Source organism: Saccostrea echinata, unplaced genomic scaffold (genome assembly GCF_033153115.1).
Source record: "Saccostrea echinata isolate AGI-Se365-2 ecotype Australia unplaced genomic scaffold, CSIRO_AGI_Sech_v1 ptg000023l, whole genome shotgun sequence".
In the NCBI taxonomy this organism is placed as follows: domain Eukaryota; kingdom Metazoa; phylum Mollusca; class Bivalvia; order Ostreida; family Ostreidae; genus Saccostrea; species Saccostrea echinata.
In genome coordinates, this window is record NW_026889772.1 from 14,154,991 (window position 1) to 14,177,602 (window position 22,612).

Below are 22,612 nucleotides of genomic sequence, written 5' to 3' on the forward strand. Positions count from 1 at the left end.
TTGAATCATCAACCAATAAAAACAATTTTACCTAAATTTCTTTATTTTATAAAAATAATTTCATGTAATTTTCCTTAATTACAAAAACACACACACACACACAAAAAACAAAAAATAAAAAACGAGAAAAAAAACTACAGATTTATATGGACCAGATAGACCAGATTGAGTACTATGATATTGATGTAGAATATTGTCATGTTTCTATTAATACCCATCTTAAGTTGCTTGTAAATGTTTCCATTCATCACCTGGATTAGCCGTTGCTTCTCTTTCTTTAGCTTGATGAGCTTACAACAAACCTACAGCTTCCTTAACCTAAAAAGCAATTCAGAGCTCCATATACATGTACATGTAAAAGATTATTGCTAGTTACTGTTCCAGCCAAAACAAATAATTATGATTTTATTACATTTACTCAGTTAATAATACAAAGGAGTTGACATGAAATGGTAAGTTATTAGTTATGTACATACATATCATAAACATTTGTCCATAACACATATGTCAATTGTCTGTGACTTTGAAATAAATCTTTGATACCTATACAGTACAGACCAGACACAACCTAATAGAACGCAATTTCCAATGGAACTCCGGGTTAGCTCAAGTTTGCAAGGGGCCCTCTGTAAGGCTGACACCAAGAGAACAAAGATCAAGCCTAGGCCGACCTAAGGCGTACGCCAATTTCAGAAGCGCACCAAAAAAAGCTAACGCCGGGTTCGCTAATGCGTAACAGACCTGCCGATCAGGATTATAGACAAAACGCATTGACCGATCAGCGCCTCGACCAATCAGCATGCCACTATGGCTATTCGGTGTAAATACATGTAGTATAATCGTGTTTATGAACATTTTCTTTAAATGTATTTTATTTCCTTAAATTATTTTTCTCCGGGTAACATTAAGATAAATATTTTACAAATTAATTTCTTAAAGTGTTCTTATTCGATTTAATAATATCAAACAATATAATCATACATGCATGAATTTTAGACAAGATATCTACAAATAAAATATTAACTAGGTTAACTAAAACTAATAAAAGAAACTAATTAAATATCAACTAATATAAAATATTATTACCATATACATGTCTTCATTACATAGCTTTTGTAATTATTCTAGTATTTATTTTGTTTACAAAAATACAACTTTTGAAATACTTTTTCAATACATTGAAATCTGAATTTTCTTCGCTTCTCTCTCTCAACAAAATTAATGAAATAGATTTATATTTTTATTCCTTAGTTTACGTATCTAATTCTTGTGTACATGTAATAAAACATCAATATTAAAGATAAAGTGGAGTCCGCTTCCTGCATGAGTGAAAGCGAACGCCAGGTTCACTCTAGCGGGTCCAAAGCTGACCCCAAGCGATCGTAGAGCGCACCCAAAGCGCAACAAGATTATGAATTAGCCGCCCCAAGAAAACGTGTTAGGTTGTGTCTAGTCGGTACTGTATCATGATTGGTAATTTCATGTATCTGTCAAACAAGCAGATTGGAAACATGATCATTCTACGGAAATCCCTCTATTCTGTATGGAATATTGCTTATTTATACTTCCTGGTGGTTCAGATAGCTTGGCAGTTTGTTTACCTTAGCCTCTAGTGACTCCTGATATTTCATCATGTGCAGCAGCTCGGAGTTGTCGAGTTCCAGCAACATGCCTGTGATCTTTCCAGCCATGTCTGGGAACATACTGGAGATGAGAGGGAATAAGCGGTCTCCTAACATTTGCTTCTGCTCCTGTGGCGGAGCTGTAGCCAACATGGTGGCAGTAAGTGGTTCCTGTCCCTAGACAATCACAACTTTAGGTAGATCCTTTTACAAAATCAGATTATTTTTTTTCAATACACAAATTAAACCTGTAAAATCCAGCAATCCTATAAATCAAATCTTAACAATAACCACAAATCTCTGACGAGACTTGAAACTACTGCAACAGCAATAAATAAAATAATGATCCTTGGTTTAGTGTCTTTCTGAGTCAATTTTAATTGCAATTGGACAATAACTGTAACAGGAGTAGCGTTTCGAGATAATTTTACAGAAATATCTTTTTAAGTTACAATGGCAACACCATTCATTGAAATCAAAAATCGATAGAAGAGAACAAAATTGTGTATCGTGAATTCACTAATTTTCATGACGTTTAAATTTTGTTTTCGAGGTATGAGGAGACCCACAAATTAATGTCCACCACGAAACTTGTCATGTCATATACATCATTACTCAACAATTCTTCATTCACAAAGTCAAATCCTCAGGAACCCATAGTTTTTCCTTAAAACAAGAACGTTTTACCCTACGAGAATATTTGATTTTATAGTATCTTACTGTAGTCTAATTGCGTATCAAGTAATATTAAATTTGACAGAAACTGTAGGAGTAGCATTTAAACAGACAGACAAATGGACGACGGAAACCTTACTAATACATGAGCTCTACTGGTCTCTGACCAGTGAGTTAAACAAGGGTGAAACATTAAGTTGAATATTCTGAAAAAGACAATGGACCTGCTGCATTCCTGGATTTTGTACTTGATGCTGCTGCATCATATGACCTGCACTATATATCCTTTGTAGCCTACCTGGCAATTTGCAGCTGCAGGCATACTGGGTTGGCTTCCTTGGGGACGTCCAGTCACCTGCTGGCTGACAGGCATGTGCTTAGTGTAAGGTGTTCCTGACTGACCAGAGACTGGATGAGCACCTACTCCAGTTGGTCTCCCTGTTGGTCTCTGACGTCTTATTTGCAGGGCTCCTGGTACGGTTTGGAATCCTTATAATATATGTGTCGAATTATAAACTCTGTCATTTTAGTTTCTACTTTGATGATACATTTCAATTAAATCTGAATCGTAATATCTGAGCTCAGCTTTAGTTTTCACTCTAAACTTGTGTGAAAAAAGAGGCCCACTCAGCATAACTGATATCCTCATTATGAGATTTTTGCGTATCCTTACTCATACCATAAAGTATGTGGAAAACTCTGAATATATATATTTAATTTGGAAATCAAAATACCTTGTGTATATGATATATGATGACAAGTTTGACGACCTGATGTCTTTTTCTTCCGGACAAAAAGAATGAGAACAAGAACAACACAAAAATACCCCTCTAAGGACTGATGTCAGATTATTATATATTGCAATTCGCTAATTATTGTACCAGTGTAGTTAATATTGTTTAATGTTAATTCCTCGAATATCAGTTGTGTATCTCTTTGTGATATATAAAACATTAATCATAATTATCATTATCTTCTGATTTAGAAAATGTTTTCAAAATGTCTAAGTACATAAATACACAAAAAATTGGGATATTGTCAATGCTTGTGATTTTCAATAGGGTTATATAGTAAACAACATCCTCTGGTATCTTGCACAAATGCCTGGTAAGGTTTGTTTGTTTGTTAATTAACCTATCAAGAATTTTTCACTCATATGAAATTTATCTCAAAAGGATGAATATAACGTTTCGTCATTTCAGCCAAAGAATATTACGAAAATAATCTTCCTATATTATATATGGTGGTAGAGACAGACAGCTAGACAGACAGACAGACAGACAGACATCTGGTTAAGTGATCCCAAAGTGTCACTTTGTTCTACAGGCAACACAAAAGTACACAGATTGGAATTCAATAATCTAATGAATTAAAATAAAAACAAATAATACACGGTGAATTCTTTTACATCACAAAAACTGCCAAACCCAATATTGCTTTCAAATATTTACAGCTTAAGTCTGAATGATTATATAAGTAAAATCCCTGTTTTTGCTTAAATTACCTTAAACTTACATAATGTAAAACCCAAAGTTAAAAAGGATTAAACCCTCAAATCTAGTAAAGAATACGAATTGTAATTAGCGCAAATACACAGACCCAAGTTATATCATCCTTTATTATCCTTTAGATCAAAATTAAAGATGACAATGACCTTAATTTTATTTTTACTATTTATTCAAATTCATATGATTGTTGTAAACTTGCTGATTTTATATTATTTATACTGCTAATCCTATGCATTTTCATTCAGTTTTATATTTCATACTACTATTTTCAGTATGCAATAGGGATCCTGACATAAGAGCTGTTATTGAAAATCAAGAAGGATAATTATTTATAATTAAAAAAAAAACACAAATAACAGGGTTCTCCACATTTGAAAATTTAACCATGGAGGAAGATGCGCGAAAAGGAAATGTGAACAAAAGCACTAACGCGTGTTTGAGTCTCTAGGCTTCATAATCAATGATTGATTTCACAAAAAAAACTTAACCATTGCAAAACAAGAAAATGAAATACACCTCCCCCCCAAAAGAAATTTAAAAAAAGGAAGAAAAGAAAATGAAAATAATACAATAAAAAAGATTATGTACCTTAATTTACAAAAGTACCAAATGTACCAAAATTGGACCAATTCTTGGTCGAATTCTACAAAATACCATATGACATGCCTAAGCAAAGCGTGTGCTAAAATTTCAAGCATCTGCGATGAGTAATTCTTGAGAAAACTGCGACCAAAATTTGTTATGCATGGTACGGACAGACACACGGATAAAAGAAAGTTGACACCAGATTCGTACAAAAATGAATCCAACCGTATGGCATGCCTAAACAAAGAGTGTGCTAAAATTTCAAGCATCTGTGGTGAGTAATTGTTGAGAAAACTGAGACCAAAATTTGTTATGTATGGTACGGACGAACACACGGATAAACAGGAAGTTGACGTCGAATTCTTACAAAATACCATATGACATGCCTAAACAAAGCGTGTGCTAAAATTTCAAGCATCTGCGATGAGTAATTCTTGAGAAAACTGCGACCAAAATTTGTTATGTATGGTACGGACAAACACACGGATAAACAGGAAGTTGACATCGGATTCGCAAAAAATGAATCTTACCATATGGCATGCCTAAACAAAGAGTGTGATAAAACTTCAAGCATCTGCAATGAGTAATTGCTGAGAAAACTGCGACAAAAATTTGTTACGGACAGACACACAGCTAGACAGACAGACAAGGGTAAAACAGTATACCCCCCTTTCCTTCGGAGCGGGGGTATAAAAACATTTTCTAGCAAAAGGTCAGTGAGTAAGAATGGGTCTAAAATAAGACTTGATAAATAACAATGACATGTTTGGAAAAAAAGAACGTGATCACTCTTTCCAATCTCCCTCTCCATTCTGTATGGCACAAATACACTTCTGACAAAGGTTTCAAAACGAAATTAACAATATGAGCACGTCAATGTAATTCAAGCAGATTTTATATCAATGCCAGATGACTTAACGTGTTCGAACATAATGTCCTAGTGAGTACAAAACATTACTACAAAACATTAGCTACCTTACAAGTCACGGAATCTAGTATTCACAAAGTTACCTGAGGTAAGAAATCACGTGGTGAATTATAATATTCAACATGTCACAATCCTTGGTTACAACACATAGAGCGAATGTAAGAGGAAGATGTTTTTTTCTCTTTTTAACCATGAGCGCATGATTGTCTATTAATCTCCTTTTGACACATTATTTATGCAAATATACAACTACTGTTAAACGTAGAACAATAGACAAACATGCGCTGACTATGTATAAAGTCAGGAAAAAAGTGGGCGTCCTCATTATCGAACGGAGATTCAAGAAATTGTGATGACCACTGCCTTTGAAAACAGATTCGAACTTCGTAAATACACTTTTTTATTAAACGTAATTACATAAAGTTGTAGATTGGATGTTGACCATTCTTGCTATGAAAAGAAAAATGCTTGTTTTGAAAGTTTATGTTGTCGCAAATTTCGCATGTCCTTAAGTGCAGTCATCCTTTCCTTATGAATTTCTGTTTTCATTCGATGTGGTTGTGTACATTCTTAACTACACAACATGTAAAACCAGATATTCCCTTACCACTTGCAGGCTGACCAGTTGGTCGAACAGTAGTTGTCTGCCATCTTGGATTGGTTTTCATGGTTGGCATGTTGTTGGGACCATAGAATCTCTGAGCTTGAGGCATTGTTGGGACAAAGTATCCAGCCCCACCTGGTTGGAACATCTGGCCCACCTGTCCCATTTGCTGTCCCTAAATTAATGACTTCCATGTTTTATAGTACAGGAATATTTCTGTAGATATCTTGTATCTGGAACAATTCTTGCATATTTTTTCCATTACACTGTTGTTATGTATTTAACCTATTACAAAATAATTCATTGCATGTATATACGAAGGTTGTTCGGAAAGTTCGTGAACTATGCAAATCTTCGTTATACTATCTTTAAGAAATTTAAAATGAGCACAAATGAACGGACAAGTTCTATTGTGAGCACGCTATTTGCATGAAATCAGTAAAACTCTGCAGGTAAAAACTATACGTATTTTCTAATTAATATGCAAAGATTTGGTGTTTTCCGATGATCTTTAAAAAATATACAGCTAAATTATTTAGATAAAACATGCTTTACGGAGCATGTTACTTTTTTGCACCTGTACTTTATAGAGACATAATTTGATGAAAATAAAAATTGCACTGTTGTAGCACAAAACAAAGCCAAAAATGGTAACGTCATTGAACGTCTTGGAGCACCGAGCTATTAAAAATTATGTGTGCAGACAGGAAAATGCCCGAAAGAGACTAAAATGTTTTTTAGATGCTGCTGGGGATGGCTTACACGTATCTTGTACCAAAGTGTTCAAGCTTTGTAAGAATGGAAAGAAAGACACTATTGATTATCAACTCCTGCGATATCCCATTATCCTGCTCATCGCATGGACGTTGCGCCTTTGGATTTTGCAGTGTTTCTCCTATCTGATCGCTGAACTGCGTAGACAATGTTTGTAAGATCTCACAAAAGACATTAAAAAATATGACATGTCTTGGAATACTTATTTGATTTTTAAGTCAAAAAAGACATGAAAAGTCTATAGAAATGAAAGAAATATGTAGAACTGTGAAAAAGCTTCACAGGTCTGGAATCAGGTTGTCACGTCACCTAACGCCATAAAATGTCAAGTGATTGCTCCGTGAATCCTATGACTGCGTAGTAAAAATATATTTTCAAAAATTTCTAAAGTAAATGGACCTGGTCTTTTGCATACTAATAAACAAAGGATAAGCATTTAATTAGACATACGTCATTCTTCAAAGTTTACAATATTTTTTGTGTAAATCAACGTGTCCGCGAACTTTTCTAACAACCCTCGTACACACATCATATTTGGTCTTACATCTTTTTTTATTCAAGTAAATATATGTTATTCAGGTTTCCATGTAAGATTATTCAATGTTACCTGCATTCGCATGCTAGTGATATGCTTCATATACTGGCGAGCCTTACGTTCTTCCTTCCTTTGAGCAAAATCAACATACAGGGGCTTTGCCACCACAATTCTTCCATTCATTTCAGTAACAGCTTTGGTAGCTTCTTCTTGGGAACTGAAGCATACGAATCCAAAGCCTCTGGATCGACCTCTCTCTGACATGACCTGAAATCGTGACATTGAACATTTATAAACACAAGATTCCAACACTGAACGTTGAAAGAACAGATTTCTAATATCTTCATAAAAAAAATCCTTACAAAGAAATATAGATGTATAGCAGGATCTAGTTAATGTTATATCAAGCCTTTTTCTTTACTCCTCACGAAAATATTAACATCAGTGAAAGAGAAACTTCAAGAGTACTGTACAACAATATATTTTATTATACTTTTCATGATAAATACTAAAATCTGATTGGTTTAGACCCATTTAACAATCTGTAATGTTACCCTCAGCGTTAGCAACACACTTGAGAACGGGTAACATTACAAAAATGTCACATGCGTTCAAATCATGCGCGTACAGTTCACCGTAGAATTCTCAAAACGTCAGTTGTGCGTTTGAAAGAAGCCGATTAAACGACGTCAATAAAAGCTTGCGTCCGATGTAGCTTACTTGAAAACAACAAACGACAGACGAAACATCCTTGCGAGTACAAATTTTATTTGATAAAGGACTTTCTGAGTAGCAAACAAACAATAAAGAGGTTGGTAAATCTTTTCCGAAGCTTTCTTATTGAGAAAAAAAGAAGAGGGGAGTATAAAAGCTTTCTAAACGTGAACTTAACGACGATCTCCGAATTTTTTTAATGACATCCGAAATCAAGAAGACATTCAGTATAATGAAATAAATAGTGCCCGTTTTTGAGGATAACAGTTGAAATCGACACCCCGCGGAAAACCATTGTCAACCTCCGCTAACGCGTCGCTTACCAATGGTTTTCCTTGGTGTCAATTTCAACTGTTACCCTCAAAAACGTGCACTATTTATATATTATTACTTTTTATACTCATTCCCCACGGCAAAGACCAGGCTTTTTGACTTAGAGAATTGTTTTTTCAATAAAAATGGAACTCTTAAATTTGAATACTGTGTCATCGGTTAGGCCAAATTTATTTTGTTAAAAACATTCTGATTCTTATCACAGGTATTTCTTAGATAATATTGCAAACGTGCTTGAGTGTCTCATTGACAATATCGATGTAGTTTTTGGAGACCAGGTCTTCCAACAATCTGATGGAATTTCCATTGGTACTTACCGTGCCCCGTTCTAAGCAGACCTGTTTTTGTGTTCATATGAAGCAGAATTTATTCAAAATCTTCTACATCAAAAAGAGAAGTATCTTGTGGTGGCCTTTAATTCGATGTATATATTTTGATATATTGATCGATGACGTTTTTTAATGATCAATATTCATTTTCATTTCTACATTGATTTGATATGATGTATCCCATTGTATTCAAATATTCTACAGTCGTTATTATAGACTTGTTAGCAAACATAGCGTATCATTGGATAGTATTTTGGCTGACGGCTAGCATACCAATTGCTAAGCCTTTGTTCTTATACCGAATTTGACTACTAAATGTTGTCTACCTGATCAATACTTAGGGCTAACGACGGGTGTTACCAGTCAACAGGGGACGCTTACTCATCCTAGGCACGTGATCCCACATCTGAAATTTCCATGGGTCTGATTTTTATGCTCTCTTCACAGATATGTATTGTTTCTAGATGTTTTTGAGAAGGATCGCCATTCGTTATCTTCACCTTTTTTCATACAAAACACCACAGAGTCTGACACATCTGTTTCATATTTTGATATTTTACTAGAGAATGACATTGATGACAAACTAACAACTAAACGTTATGATAAAATATTTAATGTATTGACGTCAACTTTTCTATTGTCAGCTTCCCTTTTTTATGTAGCAGTATACCATTATCACCAGCACATGGTATTTACCGCCTATTTCATTCGATACACAATAGTTTATGCTATGTATGAACTTTTCTAAATCGAGGTAGGCTATTAACAGATAAGTAGATGATACAAGGATTACAATCTCGTTTAAAATCCACGGTTCAAAATTCTAAGGTCGATACACAGACCTCTAGTGAGTTCAAATGTTGACAGACATCTACCCATACAAATTGTTAGGCCATTATTCATTAGGCCATGAATTTTACCGTTTACTCGATCATGACAAGGGGCACACAGCGGGAAAGATTGGTCGACATGCGATGATCACTCCTTCACTGCACCTGATCCCACCCTGCTTTCGCTCACATTTTGTAATGTTTAAATGGACTTATGAGCTTGATCCTTGTTCTTGAGCTTCCTTTTTTATTTACTAACCGTATGTAACTGAGTTAAATTTGATCGCTATAGTTCTAATGGTTTGTATTCCGGGGTTTAAATTCCCTCAAATTTCACTGGTCCAAGGACTGCTTAGCTTGAGAAATTCTCTAATCACTAGCATAGCATCAATAGTCAATTTGCAAGTATAAAAATCAGACTGAAACTTTATTAAGTAATTGAGAAAAAAGTGGTGATGTGACTTGTAGCATAATAAAGTTGTACTCAAACTGCGTTTTGTGAACCAGCTATGAAAAAAAAAACGACAAGTAGCCCTCCTCACTTCTAATTTATTTTTATTTTCAGCATAATTAAGCAACAATCAAAGCAGACAAATTAATTTTTTAGAAGATACAGTGTTGAGCCTAAGACACAATGTAGACTAAAACTATATAATATTAGCTTTATTTCAATAAATATGAATATTTTAGGCCTATACATGTGCTATATATAATCCGTATACTTCCAAATTTCATGGAAATTCAATTCATAAATAAAAAGCCATAAGTACCTGTTATATAGATATATTTACAATCAACATGTATTTTGCTTATAAAGTATGGGGATAGCTACGGCATTCAAAACACCATAACACGGGCGGGGGATCAAAAGGTTAAAGTATGCGTTTTATTTTGACGTCACAAACGTTTAACAACGTGGACGTGCAACGTCATAATCGAAAATCAAATTTCACGCTCACATTGAACAGAAGCTGTTGCAATGGCTCTTCCATTAAATGTAACTTACCCGAAGGATAATACAGGGGTTTTGAAATAAAAAAAAAACCTTTGCAGTCAAGGCAAGGAGTTAAAAAATGTAAATATAAGCATTGAATCATTATTTTTGAAAGATATAGTCTCATAACTGCAACGGTGTGTGGAAACAAATTTTCATGTATACTATCCAAATTATTTGTATGGATATAAATGCATGTACTATATTAAAAGTGAATGCTTTAGATCCTTTTGAAAAAGGCACTAATTCCAAAAGTTGAGGAACGTAGTATCTGCAATAAAATCTTTACAAACCAAGTCAAACATTATTCTTCCCACTAAGGAATATTAGCCCATGAGGAACTCCACCCTCTATTAACAGGTTTAGTAATTACTTTTTGTTTCATGACATAAAGATTCTTTTTTGAAACATATGAAACATTTAAACAGTAAAATCAAAATTAAAAAATAAAATAAATCTTTGAAATTGAAAAAATCAAACATTTTTTGTGGAAATAAAGAGACTCCAGGGCTATAAATTTTACTAAAAATTACATTCGGTTTCCCTATACATAACAAACCTTTGCTTGGGTGATTTTAAATCAGTATAGCATAATAAGTATTCAACATACTTGAACCTCTGAATATGATAAGATATCTCAGCATCTTACCTTAGCACTGGTAATGGTACCAAACTGAGCAAATTCTTTTCGTAATCGTTCGTCATCAATATTGTTATCTAGATTCTTGACATACACGTTGACTCCCTGGTACCTATTGATGCTTTCCATCTTAATCTGATCAAACTTTCCTTTGAGCTCAGTCTGTCGAGCACGCCCTGTATACAATACTTTTCCACTAAACACTTTTCCATTTAGTGCATCAACAGCCTAAAATAATCATGGAAAAACTGATTTTCATGCTGCCACTGACATGTGTATGTCACTGTATATCAGAGAACAACTTTCCCTAAAAGCTTACAAAGAAGAAGGTACGGTTTTAGCTTTATCGTGCCCTAAAAATGTAATGTTTCAAAAAGTTTTGAAACTGGCTTAAATATTAGCTGAGTATATGACTTTGATAAATCATGAAAGAATATGGCATGAAGGAGTACCATTCTGGAAATATGATGTCATTAATTTGATGCATTTCTCTATTTTAAACAGAAAAAGCCACAAAATGACCCATTTCAAGGGTTATTTTCTTTAAGAAAATAGTGTCCACAGCTGTGGCCCACTTTAATTTTCGGATATGTTGTGTAAAATTCTTTGAAAAATCACATATCCCAAAATCTTTGTGGGCGATGCCTGTGGACAATATTATCTGAAAGAAAAATCCATTGAAAATTGGTGTCTTCTGCAACTTTTTAAGAAAATACGGGAAAATGCACAAGTTTATGACGTCACAGTTAACATTTAGAAGGTCATGTGAGAAAAAAAGATTTGTATGATCTTTCTCCATGGAATTTCAATGATTCAAAAAGCAGGAGTTTTAATTTATTACATCATTTTCATTTTTAAGATCTTCTGTCTCTGGACCATCTGCACTAAATTGTATGAAGTTATTTATGTTCAATCAAATGCCTACCTTGTCGACAGCCTCAGGGTCTTCAAAGCTAAAAAAATCCAAATCCTCTACCTGTCATGACCTTAAAATGTAAATGGAATGTGTTGATATTTCGACCACATAATAAAATCAAGACAAGATTGTTGTGTTCTAAAGGTGGTGCCCCTTCAAATTACGACAAGTCGTGAAAAACTTTGATGACTAACATATTCATAACTATACCCATTAATACAAAAATAAACACTGACAAAAGCGTGTCATTCTGGCGCATAACAGTATGTTTTATCAATTGCAATTAAACACTTGCATTTTTGAGTGTAGTTTAAATTACTGCTATTGGTAAATTAGTAACTAATTTATTACACTCTCTGATATCTCAAACAGAGATATCATATAAGTAGTTCTAAAAATCTTCGAAATCTCAAATAACTTAAGACTTTTCAGAAGTAATTGTAGCCAAAACTTTTTTTCCAAAATAGCAACCCAGTAGTTTATATTCAATATTGATTATGATATCGTGGATACTAGTTAACCCTCACTGTCAAATGTAAGAAATTGTTTTACCCAAAATCTGTTGAGTAATACTTTAAGATGATCAGTCAGGGAGGATTTGAATACAATGAGTTCATAGCCCAATGATTCGTTCTAATAAACATGCATGAAAAAACAACTAGCACTACTATTAAACTTCCAAACACTTTATATATACAAAATTACATGTTTAATTTGAAAGTTTATAACAAATAGTAAAAAAGGGAAATCCGGACCGCTATGAAATACGTCCGGTCTGTCGGGTGTACTCTGGTGAAGTCTGGTGAATAAAACATGTAACATTGTACCCATAGAGGAAACTATTAGATAAGTGAAAGGAAAAAAGCTTTGTAGTTGCATAAAAATGTTTACGCTTATACATTAAATATGAAAGTGTCTTTAGTGAACTATTTAATGAAGCTTTTAACAGTTTGATAAAGTATTTCTTCTTTTCTCGTCTTTGTATAACATTGTCCGTATAAAGTTGGTAAAACAGAAAAAACTGAAAATTATCCCCGGCCACAAGTATCAAGACGTCCGCTTAGATTCAGGCTGGTTAATGTGTTGTTTGTGTATTCGGACACGTGTACGTAGGGTGGTTCCAGTTTCCCCTATATAAAAGTGTCTACATCCAGCGCACGTAATGCAGTAAATTACGTTTTTAGACTCACATCATGTCTGCTTTGATGGTAAAATCTTTATTCCCGAATTTAAAGGTACTTCCAATTTTCATGTACTGGCAGGTTCCAAAACGGAGATCGGAACATTTTTTTGACTGAATATGAATTCTGCTGGTGAAATGAAGATTTGCATAATATCCTTCGGAGGATCTCTTTGATGTTTAAAATCTTTTAAATTCAGTACCAATGATGTAAATTTGTAAATAATATGCTAATATTCAAGTAATATTTTCATTTGATATAACAAATATGCGCATTTCAACTGTAGAACATAAAATATAACGATCTGAAAAAATACTAAAAATACTTTGATAGTGAATACTTTGATTTGTTGTAGTAAAAACTTTGACATGATATATGGATATGACGAACAGTATTCAAGCCCAAAGTCCATTAAAACAATACAAATAGGGAGCAGAGCAAACAAGGACCTTCAAAAAGATCGGAGGTGGGATCACGTGCCATGCAGGAGTGAGCATCCCCTGCCGACCGGTCACACCCGCCGTTTGCTCCTTGTGACACTATAGTTAACTATAGTAAACTATCGTTAACTATAGTATATTTTTGGTAAGTTTTGGTCGCATAAATTTAGTACTATTATACCTCTCTGGTTCTTAGGTCTAGCAATTCCGGGGTGAAATTTGATAAACATTTTTCAGCAAAACTGAGTTCCGATAAACAGGTTAACTTTAAATAAATTTGATGAAATAGAAGCAATAAATAAACTTAAACAACTTCTATCAACAGAATTTCAGAAAAAAATTCTGCACAAAATTAACTAGATGACATGAGACACTAATGATCTTCTTCGAGAAGCACTGACTATTACAGTCGACGGCTTACATTTACCACCAGGACAATATATGGAAGCTCGTTTGCAATATAAATATTTAGATTAAAAGTTAATTAAATGGTCATTAGAGGCCATTACAAAGCACATATAACGTTTTCTAGGAAGGGAACGGCAACCTCTCTATCCTCAACCACCTTCCTTCCCACCTTCAGCAACTCCTGCCTAATTTTCCATTGATCATGTCCCACTATATGGTATAGTGGTTAGATACTTTTGAGTTTAGATACATGGAAACACATCTGAACACCTCAACTATTTATTAAACTGAACTGTCAAACATAATAACAACTTTACCATGATGGCATGATATGACACCGTCACAATGGACTACTGCTGCGTCTCAAATGCACTGAAGTGTTATTCAGTAATAGGTATTTACCAACAATTTGAATGCGACAAAATTTACTAATAAAATTTAATTTACTCATCAAATGAAACTTTAACTAGTTTTACAATATAATACGTTTCCTACATAAATAAACAATTTTGACCTATTACATCTAGACACATGCAAATTAACTTGATTTGAATATACCTTATTTTCATATGAATTTACGAGAAGTCAAGCTGAAAATATTATTCACCTGAACAATAAAAAAATGAGTTTAGAGCCACGCAACTCGTGCTTCTGGAAATATCGAAGATGAAATCAGTTGCTATGGAGAGGTAAGCGTGAGCTCTTTGTCTTGATAGAACAATCCATAGACAAATCAACATTGTACATGTTCAACATGTACAATTTATAAGAGATTCTGGCAGATTCAATTAATTATTACAGCCTTACACTAAAACTCTAGTGAGTTATATATTTATCATGTAATGAATGTATGTTTAAAGCAAACATGTTTGTATATCAATATTTTTTTTTATATAGACTTTGACAGTTGTAGCCATTTATGGTGAGAACCTCGTAAGTTGTTAGACCTTGTGTTTAAACTATTGGTATACTATATATACAATAAAATATGTTGGAATAATAACTACCCAGGTAATTTTTTCTTACATTGGCTAAAGTTTTACATTCTAAGATATAATGAAATTCATCAGCAGTTTGAATATTTTTACAAAATGTACAGATTTTATCACACAGTGGTATACCGTACCATCTTCCAGTCTCTACTCGTAAATGATGATTAGCGGTACGAAATTTTTTAAATATTTCTCTAAATCTAAGAGATAGCTTATCAATATAATGCTCAAATCCAAAGTTTTTTTTAAAGATTCTGTAAATCTATCCTTTTAAAGAATTATTTACGTCACTAGACCACTTTTGAATAAATTAATCTTGTAATATTTATTTTAACAGTGGCAGTTATCCATTTATAATTCATATTGATACCCTTTTCGTACCATACATCTGATAAACCACACATATTACATATTTTCTGTATGCAATCTAACCATGGGTTTGTTAAGTTTCCATCACAGTACAGTTTAAACATATGTTTGTATAAAACATTTATAATTTTATTTGGTGGGCCTGAAAAAATCTTTGTCCAATATGAAATCATTCTACAATATACCGAGATATACAGAGGAAAGCGACCATAGACCATGTACGATGGCGTGCAACTTTTCAAATTAAATATATACTTTTAAGTTCAAACGCTCGAAAATATCAAGATTTTCATAGCCCCATATTTCAGATCCATATAGTAAGACCGGTGCAACGACGAAAAGTGACCCCCGTAGAATATTGACAGGGGGCCAATTTTTTGGTAGAAAATTGACCCAGGTCAATTTTCTACGGCAAGTAGGGTTTTTTTCGACCGTAGAAAACCCTTCCAGGCCGGTAATTCTACGACTCCACACACGTTGAAAAATGACCCCCATAGAAATCTGACCCCTTCTTGTTCACCATATTTTATAATTAAACCTTTAGAAATGATATGTGATATGCGTTAATCCGAAGTTGGGGAGGGTCGGTGAAGGCCTAGAGTATCCTGATTTTTTTCCCCTTTCAAATGCATATTGGCGGAGGAGCAAAGTATCTTCCCCTCCTTAAAGGTGCTTAGACACAGATTTGAAGTTAATATTTTCTTAAATTTTCTGTATAATATCACGACTTATATATTGCAATAGCATTTTACACGAAAATATAATTAAAAACTTATTTTATCTGCAAATTATTGGAACTACGAATTCCTGGACGAGTTTGATTAACACATCCTTGCACTTTCACGAATTTTATCTTTATCCTTAACATTTAAGAAAAGAAGCGATTTTGTTGTGTATAAATGAAAAACATTACATGTATAATCCAGAAAATTCAGAGTAGAAATGTGCGAAAGCAAACCCCCTCACTAATATCGTCAGCCAGTGCTCAGTGTTGTGTACAGAGTTTAACAAATTGAATACACCCTTGAAACGTAAACTGTTTTTCTAAGCAGGGCACGAGCTCTGTTATTGTTATTGTTTACGATTCACCGGATGTGTTCAATTGTTAAAGTCTGCACACACCACTGAGCACGGACTGACAATACTGTGAGTGGGTTTTGCTTTCGAACATTTCTATTCTGAATTTTCTGGATTATATTTTTAATATTTTTCATTAATACACAACAAAATTGCCACTTTTCTTAAGTATTAAGAATGAAATTAAAATTTGTGAAAGTGCAAGAATGTGTCAATCAAACGCGTTCAGAAATTTGAAGTATATATATATAAAACAGTATAATCCGTTTTGTTTTGTTTTGTTTTTTTCTTTTTTTTTCTCACAGGTCTTGATCCGAAAATGACATATGTTTCTGACAACGATATACCTGTATGGAATGCATGTTATCGGAAACCATTTAAAGGACAAGTTTGTGGCCCTATACTTCTAGCTTAAAATTTGTGCCCGCTTTCAACCTGCCTCCACCATGCATCAGTTTCTGGATACACCAATGTATTGAAACAAAAAACGTATTGTATTATTATTATTTTTAGACAATGAAAAAACTGGAGAAAGCACGGCATACGAAGCGTCCAATATGGAGATGCTATCATTATCTATAATTACTGCTTCATTTTTAATATCATGTAATATCTTTTCCCCTCTTTTAGGTTCATTTATCTTTATTTATTACGTGAATATTAATACCCGCGCTCCAAAGGAAATGGGGGTATATACCTTTTACCCTGCGAATCGCTCTGTTGTGTGTGTGTTGGGTGAGTGTTTGTGTCTGTCTCTCTGTCCGAAACATTTTTTTTTCGTTGCAGTTTTCTCTGCAACACCTCATCGCAGATGCTTGAAATTTTGACACATTCTTTGGTTCGGCATGTTATACAGTGGTATTCATTTTGGTACAAATCTTGTCCGTCTGTCTGTGGGTATCACTAGAGAGCACTGGCCTATAGATTTCTTGTTTCCCCTGTAATTTGTGTACTTACAATGTATTTATTGTCTGTAGAATCAAATTATTTGTATTGTAGGGAAAAAACGAATGTATCTTAATAACGTTAATTATGAAACACTATATATATTGTTTGTATCAGGATCGCTATATGAAAAACACTAATAGTCTCTAACCCCCCCCCCCCAAAAAAAAAACTATAGTTTACCAAAGTTAACATCAAAGTTAGTATCAAAGTTTTTACTATGGTAAATCATAGTATTTTTTTTTTTGATATATGATTGTTATATTTTATGATTATAAATATGTGCACATTTTTTATATTTTAGGGAACTACGAGGGGTGATCAAAAAGTTCGTGAACTATCTCTTTATTTACAAAACCACAGTTCAGATCAAAATGAAATTTGGCACACATTTCTAGTCATAAACATGTTCTATAAATAGCAGATGTTTGCTCCATGTATGTGACGTCACAATATAAAAATGACTCAATATGTAGATGACGTGACAAAAAATGGTTGACTCAGTCGTACTTGAGTAACGAACGGCTTTAAAAAAGTTTAACGTTATCTTTGAAATTCCTTTGCAGTAGCATATAATAATTTGTACAAGATTTATGAAGACAAAAGACTTGCCAGAAGTTCAATCATTAATTGGATTGGTGAATTTGTAGTGAAGGAAGGGAGGTGCTTAAAATGATGTTTGTTCTGGTGCAGAGTGAAAGTAAGCTGTGGAAGAGATGTGTCCTCAGTTGAGCAATTTATAATGAAAGATCGCCAAATTACAGTTAGAAAAATAGTTGAATATCTTAACAATAATATAATTATTAAATCCCTTAATTATCGTTTACCTTAGATTTTAAACATATCATATATGATAAAAAGAAGGCGCCCATACTTTATCCACAATAGATAACCAACGGACCCAATACAAAAGAGTCGGGTTTTGATGGTCACCATGCTCATTCTGGGAAATGATATCCTTATCCATCCATCCTATTGCCGAGATTTGACCATTTGTGACTAATGGACTATTTTTGTTGTAAAAAATAACTTGCACGGTATAAGAAATATAATATTGGAAACATTTTTAACTTCTGTGAACAGAACGCTACGGAGCATGTCACGTGACCGCCTGGATCACGTGATTCCCGCATGGGCAGAACGGATGCAGATGTCCATTCAAATCGGAGAGGGCCACTTTAAAAAATAATAAACACTGAAACCTGATTTTATTTCTTTTTTAGAAGTAATTCAATTAGTTCGCAAACTTTTTGATTACCCCTCGTATTTCTTGTATATTAACATATCATTTCAAAATTTTACATTACTGATATCAATTTTAAGAAAGTTTCAGCTTTGAAATCTCAAAAAAGTTCCAAACTAAGTTTCATAGTTAAAGTTTCAAAGTATTTCACGTAAATTTATTTGGGTAGGTTTCGAAAGCATTAAACTTTCTTGTAACTTCTGAAGAAAAAAAAACGCTTGGGACTTTATTTTCATCCTTTTTTTTTCTTTTACATTATTTACCCAGAGTAAAATTTAAAGAGAATCATTACAATTATACAGAGAAACCATGCATTTTTATGTATATATAAGTTTCTCTTTCTGACACCAGCTAATTAAGTAAATAGTCTTTTTTTTTTAAATGACGACTGTGGAAACTTATTTTATAAAATGTGCTAAAACAAATTTAAGAACACGTGTATTGAGTCTATTTAGTTCATTTTCAACATAGGGTATCTGCCTTATTTCCGCAGGAAAATGTTCAAAGACAATGGACTATTCATAGACAGAAATCACCGTTGTTCACTTACACTGGGAAAAATATTGAAAGTAATGAATTCAATTACTTATTCTTAGTCAAATATAATGCTTAGAATATTTTCATCTATAATAAATTGTGTAATTAACTGTAAATAACCATTTTTTTCTATCTTTCTTCTAAGGGCAGATCACTCTAACTGCATAAAACTACCCTACAAGTAGAACTCTTTAGTTTCCAGTGTTTAGAGCTTCCTTAATGGGATAAAACATCTTGTATTATTGATGTACATGTAAGGTATTGTATAACCTTTTGTTATTTTAACTTCAAAGCTTTTAGGCTGCGTGATTTTACCCCTATGTATTTGCCTAACAAGAATATTCCTACAAAAAACAGTTTTCTTGTATAAAAAAGACAAAGGGTCATTATTCTACGGGGTCATTTTACAACCCACACGGAAAAAAATGACCCCCAAGCCATAATTTCTACAAAAAGATGTGTCATTTTTCTACGTAGGATATTGACCAGAGAGTCAAATTTCTACGTAGAAAAATGACCCGGTCTATATTCTACGGGGGTCACTTTTCGTCGTTACACCGGCACTACAACTCTATCAATAAGATCAAATTGGCAGTCAACTGGTAATTTAAATCGTCTAATTTTTCTTATAATGCAATACATCGCTTTCTGTGCTTGTTCATATAAGTGGGTTTTGTTTTGTGTGTGTGTGTGTGGTTTTTTTTTTTTTTTTTTTTTTTTTTTTGGTTTGTTGTTGTTGGTTTTTTTTTAACAAATGAACCTGTGCGTGAAAAACAAAAACAAAAAAAAAAAAAAAAAAAAAAAAAACCGCCTAACTAATTAAATTCTATAAAATTTTCATTAACTAAGTTGTCGTACTAAAATTTTATTTTTAACATAGAGCCCTTTTGAAATACTTGGATCTTCGTTTTTTCGATATTCACTTTCAACTTCCATTGTAAACAATATGTCCGAAATTCGTTAATTACATGTTGTAATTCATCGGCTAACATAAACATGCATGCAGGTGACAATGGTATTTTCCTCTATAAAAAGGGAAGTTATTGATAAAAAAGTCATAACGTTTATCATAATGTTTAGTTTCTAGTTTGATATCGATGTCTTTCTATTAAAACATCCAAATTTGAATCAAATTTGTCTGTATCTGTGAGGTCTTTTATTTCGATTTTATTGGGACATATCAAATCAACGTATGAATGAAATCTCACATTCTTAAATGATAAATGGTTTTGAATATTTGAAATATATGCAATGCTGAATTGAAGACAGACATAAGAGAAATTCTTTTCATATATGGCTTGATTGATTGTATGTTGTTTAACGTCCCATTCGAGAATTTTTTACTCATATAGAGACGTCACCGTACGCCGGTGAAGGGGTTCTTTAGACCTATACTCGGCACTCAGGGCCATTGAGCTATGAGGGTTCTTTATCGTGCCAGCGCCTACCGTGACACGGGTCCTCGGTGTTTAAGGTCTCATCCGAAAGACCCGTGACTTTCACTTCTAATGCCGGGCGCATGGTGAAGGAACAGTCTAACAATGTTTACCTCTAAGGTTTGACGCGGCGCGGCGAACGAGAATCGAACCCGGGCCTCCCGATCACGAAGCGAGCGCCCTACCACTAGGCTACTGTGACCGGTCTTTTCATAAAGAAGTTTTGAAAAAAACATATTTTAAAGAAACAAAAACTGCATTGTTTGACTGATAAAGTGATACATGAAATATGTATTGGATATATGCTGAATACCGTTTCTTTATGGAAAAAAATATCAGTCAGTTTGAGGCCCTAAATGTCTGATATTTTTTTTCATACAGAATTGTATTCGGCATATATTGCACTTAAAACATTGCTTTTTTGATTTACCTGAGACAGCCGCCAGGCTTAAATGAAAAGTACTCGGTATTTAAGGAATCACTACACTATAGTAGGTATTTGACTTACCTTGATAAGTTTGATTCGGAGAGTGGGGACAATTTTTTTCTTCCTTAAAACATACATGGAACTTAAATCAATGCACCGGATTATGATACAGACAATCTAGTGAATGAGTTTCTTGGAATGGAAAGGAAAATGCAGACGTGAATTTTTATTTGAACTGAATAACCACAGAAAATAAGCAGATGCTGAAGGTATATTATGCCATTCCAATTTTTTTTTCTATGTTTAGCGTCCGTATGTGCCTTGGTTTTTGACACCCATAGCAGAAAAACAGACATAATCAGCAATCCAAGAATTGATTATTTTGATGGAAATGTTGGAATTCTGTCAATTTCTTTCAACAATTGTAGAGAATGTGTCAAAATAAGTATTTAGTTATCATATATACTACCTTGGTTTTGCAAAGGCATTCATCTCTCTACGGTAAAAAAAGAATTATGGAATCAAATTGTTACATTGTTCTTTATACGTCTCTAAAGTTTGTGTTTATTTTTCGAATCGTGCGTTGGTGGTGTTGTTCTTTTTTTTAAATAGGTAGATAGGGTTTTAGTGATAGATTCAGACTAAACAGAGAGAAAAATTTGAGTTGTCCTGTTTTCAATTACAGATGTCAAAATAAGTTTTAAAAAGTTTGCATGTGTAATGAATAAATTTGTAATGCAACCAGCAGTAATACTCATCCATGGTGTAAATGAGAAATTTACCAGCCAACTCTGCTTCCAGTGGTTAAGTATCATCATAATTTATTCAATCCAGATAAGGGAATTTGTTACCTATGGTCAGCACTAAATGATTGATTGATTGTATATTGCTTAACACCGGAGGGTTTTATATCCCTAACCTTGGTTGCTTTGCAAAGGATTATCTAGCTGAAAAAAGAAAATTTTAAATATTTATAATCACTCTGATCAGTTTTAAACACCGCAAAATATAACGATATTACATAGTCTGGACTTTGCGCTAGAACGTTCAAACACTGTTCATAAATTTAGCACGATTCGAAAAATAAACACAAACTTTAGAGACGTAGAAAGAACAATGTAACAATTTGATTCCAAAATTCTATTGAAACTGGCCCAGTAGTTCTGGAGAAGAAGATGAAAATGTGAAAAGATTACAACGACAACACCAACGACAACGACAGACAACGGACAAATTTTGATCAGAAAAGCTCACTTGAGCCTTCGGCTCAGGTGAGCTAAAAATTTATTGTGGGATGCATGTGTTAATTAATGAATTATCCTTAAAGAAATATTAATTTAAAGTCATGGGATACTCAATACATTATGATATAAAATTTCTTGAACAATTTGTACTTATTTGCTAAAACATATTTATCATCATGAATTTTTTACTAATCAAGCCAATCTCATTTTAACATTCTCCCTTAAGATGTACTTTCAAAAATCTATATTAATATTTAATGCAAAATCAAGAAAAATGAAATTCCAAAAAAATAAACAGAGATTTACTCTAAATGTACCAAGTAACA

The 22,612-nt window shown here is 33.4% G+C and overlaps 1 protein-coding gene and 1 long non-coding RNA gene across 2 annotated transcripts; both read right to left on the bottom strand.

Moving 5' to 3' along the window:
* Positions 1 to 251: 251 nt before the first annotated feature.
* On the bottom strand, positions 252 to 2,634 carry LOC133191240 (uncharacterized). Its single transcript, XR_009721668.1, has 3 exons — positions 2,522 to 2,634; positions 1,602 to 1,826; positions 252 to 318 (listed from the first exon to the last, which is right to left on the bottom strand). It is a non-coding gene; the product is annotated as an uncharacterized LOC133191240 (long non-coding RNA).
* Positions 2,635 to 5,304: 2,670 nt separating this feature from the next.
* On the bottom strand, positions 5,305 to 21,180 carry LOC133191315 (polyadenylate-binding protein 4-like). Its single transcript, XM_061327062.1, has 5 exons — positions 21,124 to 21,180; positions 11,081 to 11,299; positions 7,304 to 7,498; positions 5,926 to 6,097; positions 5,305 to 5,327 (listed from the first exon to the last, which is right to left on the bottom strand). Exons 1-5 carry the CDS (start codon positions 21,178 to 21,180, stop codon positions 5,305 to 5,307), a joined length of 666 nt encoding a protein of 221 aa, XP_061183046.1.
* Between the last annotated feature and the right edge of the window lie 1,432 nt (positions 21,181 to 22,612).